The sequence below is a fragment of the Actinia tenebrosa genome, unplaced genomic scaffold (assembly GCF_029948245.1).
Source record: "Actinia tenebrosa isolate PJP-AT-01 unplaced genomic scaffold, QUT_ActTen_1.0 PGA_scaffold14__42_contigs__length_11649687, whole genome shotgun sequence".
Lineage (NCBI taxonomy): Eukaryota > Metazoa > Cnidaria > Anthozoa > Actiniaria > Actiniidae > Actinia > Actinia tenebrosa.
Genome location: NW_028292574.1, coordinates 6,289,095 through 6,300,418, shown reverse-complemented (window position 1 = coordinate 6,300,418; position 11,324 = coordinate 6,289,095). Strand labels below are relative to the sequence as shown.

At 46.2% G+C, this 11,324-nt stretch overlaps 1 protein-coding gene across 1 annotated transcript; it reads right to left on the bottom strand.

Moving 5' to 3' along the window:
* Positions 1-4,799: 4,799 nt before the first annotated feature.
* On the bottom strand, positions 4,800-8,072 carry LOC148911325 (uncharacterized). The gene is made up of 2 exons (XM_089029856.1): positions 5,795-8,072; positions 4,800-5,560 (listed from the first exon to the last, which is right to left on the bottom strand). Exon 1 carries the CDS (start codon positions 7,973-7,975, stop codon positions 7,166-7,168), a length of 810 nt encoding a protein of 269 aa, XP_088885982.1. The 5' UTR covers positions 7,976-8,072; the 3' UTR covers positions 4,800-5,560; positions 5,795-7,165.
* Between the last annotated feature and the right edge of the window lie 3,252 nt (positions 8,073-11,324).

The window sequence follows — 11,324 nt, the reverse complement described above, 5'->3', positions numbered from 1 at the left end:
CTACCACCCAAAGATCGCTCTACAGCACCTAAAAGAGGCCGGTAATAAGGATGAGGAGTACCAGCATGCGTTAGACGTGTGGGAAAAGTACTCCTGTGAGAAACATGGGGGACTACCACGACATCTACCTAAGGTCTGACGTAGTGCTGCTTGCAGATGTTTTCCAAAGCTTCAGAAAGATGGCTATGGAATATTACGGATTGGATCCCGCTAATTTCTACACGGCTCCTGGGCTCAGCTGGAGTGCTTTGTTAAAGAAGACAAATGCGCAGTTGGATCTCCTAACGGAGTACGACATGTATCGGTTTTATGGAAGACGGTATCCGCGGCGGTGTTTGCGGACCCAGCAGACGATACGCAAAAGCGAACAATCCCACGGGTGGAGTACGACCCGGAGAAGCCAACCACATACATCTTCTACTTAGACGCAAACAACCTCTACGGTTGGGCAATGTCGCAGCACTTACCTGTACGCAACTTCGAATGGGACAACATAAGCCCATAGAGTTTTACCTAAACGTAGGTAAAGAAGACGACAAAGGTTACGTGCTGGAGGTTGATTTGGAATACCCAAGAGCACTTGCACGACGCGCATAATGAGTTCCCATTAGCACCAGAAGCAATAGAAATACCATTTAAGCAGCTGAGTCCGCTGCAGAGGGAAATGTGCCCTGGCTACAAGCCATACAGGAAGCTAACGATGAACCTGATGGACAAGGAGAAGTACGTGGTGCATTATCGCAACCTGCAGTTCTATGTGCGCCACGGCTTACGCGTGAAGAAGATCCACCGCGTTTTGAAGTTCACGCAGGAACCATGGATGCGCTCCTACATTGACTTTAACACACAAAAGCGTACGCAGGCAAAGAATGACTTCGGAAAGAACCTGTTTAAACTAATGAAACAATAGCGTATTTGGTAAGACAATGGAGAACATCCGCAAGCGCGTAAGCGTAAAGATAGCCAGCACCAGAGAGGAAGCAGAAGCATACGTGTCACAGCCCGGGTTCGTTAGATACGTAGAAATGTTAAACTTCTACGTGATTCACATGAAGAAAGCGAATCTATTCCTGAATAAACCCGTATACACGGGGTTTACAGTGCTGGACCTATCAAAACTGCTGATGTATGAGTTTTACTACGACAAGCTAAAACCGAAATACGGTGATAAGTGCCGCCTCTTATACACCGACACCGATTCCTTGATACTAGAGGTGCAGACGGAAGACATTTACGAAGACTGTGTTCCCGACATCGATGAATACGACACCAGCGATTACCCACGCGACCACTTTCTTTACTCCCCTAAAAACAAGAAAGTAATCGGGAAAATGAAGGATGAGATGAAAGGAAAACCCATCGTGGAATACGTGGGCCTGAAACCAAAGATGTACAGCGTGCTAAAGCTGGACGGTGTAGAAAAGAAAGCTAAAGGCGTAAAAAAATACGTGGTTAAGAAGGACATAACCCACGATTCCTACTTAAAGGTCCTGCGTACGCGTAAGGAACAGCGACATAAAATGAACAGCCTGCGCAGCTACGGACATCAAATACACAACGTTACACAGGAGAAGGTGTCGCTGTCTGCATTTGACGGTAAGCGATGGATGTGTGATGACGGAGTGCATACGATAGCATTCGGACATCACACGATAAGCAGTTCTTCCATGACGAACCCACGTGTGGGGCCATCGTGAAGATAATACAAGATGGGCTGACCCTTCTTAGCTATTACGCTTCGGATCTGGTAAGTTTCCAAAGACCAATTAGGATCCGTAGCTCTTTTGGATCCTCCTTCTAATTCACCCGGTCCGTAGAGATATCGGACTGTGACATTACCTAATTTTTTTCATGGGGGAAGACCGCCCTCGAACTTCTGACGTAGGACTTGTGTTCCACGTGTTTCTTTTTTATGGCATCCCTGGGTTTCATTCCCGTAGCCCTGGCCGCCTCGTTGTTCAAAGCCGCGACGACCTGGGGAGCCTCTGGGTCCATTCCCTGTTGCGTTTGGAGGGATCTTCCAGCTCTTTCCAATACTGGTACCCAAAGAGACGCTCGGCCAAGGTCTTATTGAATCTTTCGACGATGCTCTGACCCCTGTGGTACTCTGCTTCAGCTCTCCTAATTTTAGTGTCGTGGTCTTTCAGGGTCTTAGTAACCACGCCCATGAACTCTGTCCCCGCATCCACTTGCAGCAGCTTAGGCCATTTCAAGACGCGCTTATAAATCCTACCTAGGGCTTCTGCGACTTCCCCAGAATCCTTGCTGGTTATGGGTTCGGCGTCCTTGTATCTGCTTGCGATATCAACTACGGTCAAAGCGTACCTATAGGTCTTCTTTCTCACCTTGTCGTGCGGTAAGAAAAGCAAATCCGCCTGATGAACTTCATTGGGGGTATTTACGGTAAAGCTGGGCCTGGGAATGTACTTAGGCACGGGAAGATAAACCTGCCAGAGGGTTTGTTTTTTCAACCAGTTCTTAGCCGTTTCGTCTGATACCCTGGCCGCGGTCGCGAGTTTCTTGATAGCTGACGCTCCTTTCCAATAGCCTTCAGGCCCATAGTAAATCCTTTTAAGTTGTCCTCTACGCGGCCCATTATATGAATTCCAAAACAAGATTGATCTTGCGTCCGTTAAAATCCACCGTCTTTCCGTCCACTTTAATGGTGATGTTTATGCTTTCTACCAAATTAGACAAATCATAGCTTAAAGAAATGGGGGTGTATTCTACTGGGTCAAATGGATTACCTTGGGGCAGAAACTTGTACATAAGAGAAGACTTTTCTACATTGTTGTAACTATGAACCAAGTCGCAATAGACTTCGTAAGAGGATGCGACATTCCATTTTACATCATATGTACTGCCGCTATTTATCGTGGTACTAGTAAGGCCCAGGAGTTCTACCAATGAACTGTCCTTTAGATTAGCGCTTCCACTATTTTTCTTGAATTTCATTTCATGGGGTAATCCTGTGGTAAGAGTGTATCCATGCTTCGCTAGCTCCTTAGCCAGTGTTATTGGGGTGTAATGGGAATCTGGTATTTTTGGTTTGGTGCCGGAAGTTCCGATGACAAAGCCATTAATTAAATTATACCAAGAATTATACAAAGAGCAACTAACCAACCGAACCTTACAGGCTTTGATGGGAGGATTCAGATAAGTAGTAAAGTTATTCTTGTCGCTTTCCAAAAAGACGATCATATATTACAGGGGACAAGTCCCCTTCGTTAGAGCAGATACGCCAAGGCCACGCCTCCTGCCAGCCCTGCGACTCCTACAAAGACCAACTCATTGTCTTTTTGTTTCTTAGAAGGCTGGTAGTAATTCTTGAACTGAGGCTTTCTTAACCCCGTTAATGCCGCGGGGTGTGCTTGCGCATAGAGCTTAAAGGCGTAGTCCGTGTTTTCGAAGTTCTTGTCTGCCTGCATCTTGTCTTGGTAGTTCTTGTCCAACCAATCCCTGTAAGCTTGTCTTTTTTCATTCCAAGCTGCCACGTCCCGCTGATATTTCTCCAGCGCTAAGTCGTGTCTCTTCCTTTCGGCGGCCAAATCTCCGCTTTTGTCGCCTCTGACTAATCTATCCAAATACTGACCACCATAATTAGCTCCAGTGAATGCTAAAGCTGCAATAACTCCACCTACGACCACGCTAGCCATTTATACATTAGGAATGTACTTTTCCTTCTGTAGGTAATTCTTTGCCATGATAGCCCCGCCTACGGCAGCGGTCATTTTAGCAAAATTAGCGAAGCTCTTGCTTGGGTCTTCAGTAAAGTCTTCTTTGAGCACTTTCTTACCTACCCAACCAATACCCGCAACGATGGAAGTAATGATAGCTGCTTCTTCAACAGTTTTCAACAACGCGGTAGACATTATATTACAAAGCGAGAAGGTTATTCCATTTCAGGGATTTTGCTTTTTCTAACCTCCACAGGTGCGTGATATGTTGCGGCCTCCCACTTTACTTTTGGCTTCGTAGCCCGCCATTGTAAGTAGAGGCTGCCTGCTGCTATAGCGACTCCTAACGCGCCAATGACGTACCCAGGATTGATAAAGGATTCCTCTTCTCTTTCCTCCACCTTTTCCTCCTTCTTTGCTTTGTTCTTTTTATTCATCTCCGCGAGCTTCTTCCCCGCGGCAACTCTGCCTGGAGATTTAGCCTTGGTAATCTTCTGCTCCTCCTGAGGTTGCTCTGCCTTCGACTCTGGTTCACTCATTTATATCTAAGGACTTGAAGGACTTGATAAGTACTTAAGGATGACTTAACTAGGTACTTGGAGCGACCTGGGTAATTCCCGCGAATGACTTGACAACGACTTGACGATGACTTGACAACGACTTGACTAAGTACTTGAGGCGACTTGATCAGGTACCTCAGTAAGTGCTGCCTGAAAGACCTTTTCGACTTCTCTGTCCTTCTTGAAGTCCTTCCAAGACACCAGTACCTCCTTCAAGTCGACATGCTGAGCTACGTGAAGTGCCGCAGAGGCGACTGCCATTAACTTACCGCACTTCAAAGACAACCACCGACAGGTTATCTTAAGTTCTTGGGCGATGACATAGTCCTCGCTTATGTCCTTCTGTAGTTGCTCCACGTCGTCTATGGGCAGAGCAAGTCCAAGCAATTTAGTCGCAAGTCGGATAGCGGAGTCTGCGACGGCGTCCGTGGTCTTACTTGCAAGGGCGGCCTCGTACCTCTTATGGAACTTCTTAACCTCCTCTTCTGACAACTTATTAACCTGCTCATGGGTAAGTTCCTTGCCTATCATTTCTTTGCACTTCCCCGAAGACACAAGGATGTTGAGTTGTTCCTTGAGGTTACTTTCATCTAACTGCGTGGGGACTTCATCTAAGAGCTGCTCAATCTCCATATACATTAGGAGTTAAAGATCTGAGATCTTTATTGAATACGGAAACCTCAAAGAGAAGATCATCTTGGAATGTTGGTGCGTCTTTAAATGCCGCATGTATTCATGCAACTGTTCCTTGCTTATCTCACCACCGTAGTCGCTTAAGATGGTTTCCAGATCAGACTTACTGGGTGTATAAAATACTACGAGAGAGCCTATGTTTTCCCTAAAGGGTTTAGAGACACTGGTAAGCTGCTGGGAAAGCAACCAAACGCTGATATTGTCGTGTCTGCCGCTGAAAGCGAGCTTCACTAATTCGGAGGTGCGCTTTTTTACGTCGTCCCCACAGGCAATGTCATCCAGTATGAGTAAAGTCTGCGTATCTTTAGGGAATTGCTTGTGCCAGAACTTCAAATGGCTGGATAACTCGTTAGGGTCTAAAATATCTACGAAGAAGTCGTCGTCTTTCACTCCTATGCCTTCCCAGGTAACATTATTCCTGTAGGTGGGACATAATAGCACGATGTAGTCGAAGCGGTATCTAAAGGGTCCTAATAGCTGCTCCACGACAAATTGTGTCTTTCCACAGCTGGTGGGTCCTACTATCAGAGCGTTACAAGGTATGTGATCTGGGTTCATATATAGATGGAACCAGTGGAAGCAATGCAAAGAATCATAGCCGACGCAAAAGATAAAAAAGACACCATAGATCTGCAAAGAGAGGAAATAAATCGGTTAAAAGAGCGCGTGCAGGAATTGTACGACGAAATGTGTAGTCTGAAGCGCACAGAAAGGCTTGCTGCACTCTGGACGATGATAGGCTGGACTAGGGATTCCCTTAAGGATTTCATGCGATACCCTCTGTGATTATATATATATATATATATATATGGACTGCATTACATCTGAATTAGCCGCTGACTGCATTACGCCTAAAGTACCTACTGAACCATCCGATGACTGCATAGTCGCTACCCCTCCAACGCCAAAGCCTCGTAAGAAACACAGCTGCCGTCACTGTAATGAGGTATTCTCTGAAGGAGACTTCGTTGGACATTGGTGTCCTGCGGATACTAAAGCACAAAGGACTTTAGAAGATGCTCGATGAAAAGGTCGTAAAGAAGGTCTTACTGATTTCCACCAAAGGAATTAGCATAGACCTCATTTTTTATTGTTATTTTGTTAAATGCTGCAAAGATGACATTGAAGGATAGTCTATTTTTTATTGTTATTTTGTTAAATGCTGCACAGATGATGTCAAAGAATGGTCTATATCTTTCATCGTTAAGTTCCTACAAAGAATGAAATCTACATTCGTCTCTTACCGTATTTTAACAATTTAACAATAAAAAAATAAGATCTACGTAATTGTCTCTTGCTGACATTTAACAATTTAACAATAAAAAATGAGGTATATATAATGAAGTGCATGCAATGCGATAGAGCCTTTAGTAGCAAGCAGCGACTGCAATACCACCTTTCCAAGAAAGTCTGTCAAAAGACCATCAGCACTGTTTGTGGCGACTGCGGTAAGGAATTGTCCACCGTACAGGCCCTACGATATCACCGCGAGCATAGAGTCTGCCTTAAAGGCCATTGCCACCGATGCGATGAACCCCTCTTTGAAGAGAACTGGCATAAATACCGCTGCCGACGTTACCACCTCGAAGAAGTCGTCTGTGAAACCCACGGCGATTTAGCAGAGCGATGTTGCCCCCTTGAAACCAGCCGGGCTTTAGTGCTGCGTAAAAAAGAAATAGACCAAGATTTCGTATGCTTTGACGACTACGAAGGAGTAAGATGGGAGAACCGAGAACACTGGGACGGCATCTGCGACAAATGTGGTTGTCAACGCAGCGGTCAACATATTTGGTGTTGCCTGTACGAAGGTCCCAAGCCTTTAGACCATTACCTTGCAATACGAAAAGAATGGTCTAATATATGATGTTACCTTACGTCGCAGCGTTCGCAGGAGGAGCCTTGATTACGATATCGATCGATTTCATGTCGGAAAAAATGAGGTCCGCCGAAGCAGACCAATACCTAGAAGCCCATGAGGATGACTAATCACACAATGGATTAGCCTCCGCCTTTCTTTCAACGTCGAACTTCCATCGACCGTTGACTTTACCATAGCTACGTATGTGAGTGTACTCTTCGCCTTGCAGTACGTACCGTACGCAGTCAGGAGCCCATAAACTGTACTCTTGGCTGCCGTCTAAGAGGACCAACCTTAAACGGTTAATGTCCTCGAAGACGACGTAATTTTTTATTTTGTATGAAATGCCTTGTATTAATTCGCGCCAGTGAGTTTGTTCAACTATCATTATATTTATGAAATATCTTTCGGTGCGTTTGTAGCGTCTCCTGTGACTTGAAAGCCTTAACACAGCCAGGACAAGGTATGCGAATGCCGTCGACGTAACGGTCGATTTCCCTGCAGATCAGATCGTAATCGTTGCAAACCATCGCAAGATAACCATTCATTTCATATTGCGTCAATACCGCTTTTTGTTTGTCGGACAATACGCCGTTACCCTTTGGCGTCTTCAGTTCCAGACATAACCCATTGTATTTTTTATGGGAGTTAAGAATTAGGATGTCGGGTTGACCTGCCTGGTAGCCCTTTTGCCAGCACGTTATCCTTTTACTGGTGGTATCTTGCAATTCCCCGAGTCCAGGTGCTAATAACAGCGTAGGGTGAAACCGACGCATGTAATCTACGACTTTCTTGTGCAGGTCGAACTCGTTCTCGATCTTGAAGACTAACTTGTTTGGACCATCCAGAGAGTACTTTCCTGTCTTCCTTAACGTTGGTAGGACATCCTCGAAGACCCAATCTTGAAATGCCTCTGCTGTCGGTAGCTTGGAGCTAAATATTAACTGATACAAACCAGATTCCGTCACGTACAGGGATTGTGGGTGTGAACCAGAAGGGAGGCGATTCACCTCTATTCTAAATTCACTAAGCCTCTTCTTATGCTTATCCCGCACGTGGACTTTAATAGCATCTTTGGTGTCTGCGTAACCTAATGCCTTTGCTACCTCTTTCGCCTTAAAGTACAGCTTGTCGCTTTGCACTAGGCATTGCAGTTTAGTTTCGTTGTTTTCGAATACGCGGAGCATATTATACGTAAGGGATATTTTTATCCTCAGTCATCCTAGTACGCAACGCTCTTTAGCTGATTCATTTCCACGCTTAGCTGCGCGTCTGAGACTACGAAAATGTACGCGTTTATCTTAGTAGCGTCGCTGGCGTCTTTGGTGCGCTTGATCTCCAACGTAATGCCGTCCTGGGTATTTACCAGGCGTAAACCCTGTCCATGTAGGTCTTCGTCGTTCGTCGTGCGCATGTCGATCCACAGCGCATACTTATCCTTAAAGAAGTCCTTTGGACCAATTTGGTCACCAAACTTACGCGCGACTTCCCGGTACATGTCCTCAGGCTTTATCCCTTGTGAGTAAACCTTATTAGGCACTCCGTTAATGCTAACGCCTACGTTAGTGATGTTAGGATTAAAGAACGCCTCAGAGTCACGCAATCCTGCCGTGTATGTTTTTGCAAACAGTAACATTACCCCTGTAAGGCTGCGTCTGGGTAGGTTAATGCTTTGGTTGATGACCTCTTCGACGTTGTTCGTGAAGCTAAAGGTCTTGTACATCACGACGTGATCGTAAAGGAAAGCCTTCCCGGCGCTGTATTCCATGCCAGCGCTACGAGCCAGCTCTTCGCTGTATACCGTTTCGTACTGCAGCTCCAAGTTCTTGATGAAATAAGGATCCACGGCTGATGAACTTACATCTTTTCCTTGCAGGATGTTCGTAGTGTCTGCTAGGGTCACTTCGAACTGCAGTTCGCTTAGCTGCCTTGGGTAGTATGCACCGTGGTTCGTGATAACTTCGAAATCTAATGGAATAACATATTTAGTACCATAAGCCGTCTTTATTTCGTCTTCTCCTGAGGCGCCAGAGGTCGCGCTTCTTACCTTGCGTATGGCATCACTGGCGATTCCCTGCTCTATCCTTTGCGCGCGGTCAAATGCAGTCAACCATAAGTCTTTGTACGTGGTATACAAATCATACCTGTTTAAATCCAGCAAGGATTCCCCGGCGAACTTTACGCGTATTTTGGAAACGAGGTTTCTACCCACGTTATTGACGACGTAACGCACGTCTGCGGTATCTGGCTGTATTGCTAGGTCAAACCTTAGCGCTAGGGTGCCAGGAACCAACACTAGGTTATCCGTTAGGCGGGGCACGCCTACGTACAGCGTTTCCCCTGGCTTTGCGCTGCTGGGCGTAAAGGTGACCCGGTGAAAGGTGCGTTCTGCCTTTAGTCCACCAACCTGCTTAGGTAATACGTTGGGATTTAACTTTGAGCTTATCATATATAATGGAAGTAGAAGGAACGGATTTCGATCCCACCACCGAAGAAGGCCAAGTCGACATTAACGACGAAGAATACGACGCATGGACTAAAGGCGCGGAAACCGACCCCCTAATCTACGACATGGCTCTAGAAAACACGTACGGTAGTAGGTGGAAAAGCTTCAAGACAGCCTTGAATCGCATGTGGCACGAAAAGAACCCCGGTGAGTCCCCTCCTGAGTACATAGAACTTCGAAACATGGGTGAGCAGGGAGCAACCGCGCGGGAAACCGTAGAGTGGGCAACGCAAGAGCTAACGCAGCGCTATTCCCGCTTCGAGGCTAACGACGTAAGGCTCACAGAACGCGGAAACAAAGTCCTCATAAGCGTTCAAGACATGAGATATCCCGACAAAAACCGTTGGACCAAACCACAAGTCCTCTTTGACGAAAATGGCTCGGTCAAGGTTAACGTGGCAAGATTAAGAGGCTTTCAACTAGCTACCAGAAGTGCGTTAGAAAGGTTGGGAGCCCTGAATGAAAGGGTCGCACTAGAAAAACACGCCGAGGAACTACAAAAAACGTTGAAGGAAAAGGAAGCAAATTACGAAAAACAAATACGGCAGCTAACCGATGCTCAAAAGAAAGAAATCAAGGGCAAGAACGAAGTCATACTGCAATTCAGGCGAGAAGCTGAAACTGCTTTAGACGAAAGAGACCAAGTCCGACACGCCTTCGATCTTGCTCTAAAAGACCTGGATATGAGCAAGGAAGAAGCTAAAAACTTGCATATCACCATAACCGGCTCTTTAGAGGAACGGCGGCAGTTGGTTGCCGAAATTAACACTAAGGAAGAACAAATCCGGCAAAGAGATCAGGCCATCGAAGACCTGGAGGGGCAAATAGAGCGGCAGCAGGAAATAATCAACGACCAGACTCGTCCCGAAGAGGAAAGGGAGGCAGCTCAAAGGGAATCAGAAACCCTTCAGGTACACCTTGCGGAATTACAGGCGCAAAAGGAAAACCTGGAAAAGGAGCTGGGGCTTACCACCAAGGAAAAGGTAAAAAGAGCCCTTTTGAAGTATGGCGTTCCGCTGGCGTTTGCGGTCGCTATTTCAAGCGTAGTAGGAGTTATCCTATCCGCGCTTAAGGCTACGGGCGCAGGCGTAAAGAAATTAGGCAATGGGCTGACGGACTTAGGAAAAAAGATGGCAGCCGGCTTGCCTGGGCTGCTTGGTAGCGTTCTTGGCTTGGCACTTAGGGCCGGCGGCGAACTGTTGAAGTTCGTGGGGAATAACATTTGGATCTTGGTCGTCGCTATTGGAGTGGTACTCCTGAAGAAGATGAAGGGTTAATCTTATCCTTGTGTATTACTGGTGGCTTATCGTCGTCGGGCGCCCGAGGCGTCCTCGACTGGGGATAAGTAAAGATAGTATTCGCGCCGCCTTGATAATGCGGAACTAGCGGCAGCACGCTCATGGTGCTAATGGTCTTATGATTCCAGGCCTCATCATCGTTTTCGCTGGTGGTCTGGTGCGTACTATTTATACCAACCATGCCATTTCTTTTTCCATCACTACTTCCACCATCGGGGTAAACCTGTAACTTAGCATGCTTACAATTAACCACCATGTGAAACGTGACCGTATAAAACGCCTCAGCGCTAAATGGATATGGCTGCACCGTGAAATGGGTAGGTCTCCGATTATTAGTCGACGCCCTATAAGGAACTAGAGGCTTATCGTTCTCGTCAACCAACCTAAACCCTATGACTCCAGCCCGCGCCGCAGTAATGTTAATGCTACAAACAATTAGCGCGAGGCCTCCAACTTCGACCCACATCCCAATATCAGACCAAACGGGGTCTGCATATGCTTTATCCTCTAATAAATAAACGTAATGAGTTTCCTTCCAATGTGGATTCATATATTTCAGTAAATAAATTTGCTTCTAAAGGCTAAGCACCGTAAGAGTGCTTATGGTCATGTGGTTATAATCCTTATTCCTTTGATCCTTCGTGCTATTCATGCAAACGCTTCCACTGTCGTCTACGCGTATTTGCAGCTTTACCTTCCCATGGCAATCGGCAACCATGTGAAAAGTCCAAG

Excerpts from the sequence above, each read along its gene's own strand:
- LOC148911325 (XM_089029856.1), bottom strand. The coding sequence starts at position 7,975 with ATGCTCCGCGTATTCGAAAACAACGAAACTAAACTGCAATGCCTAGTG.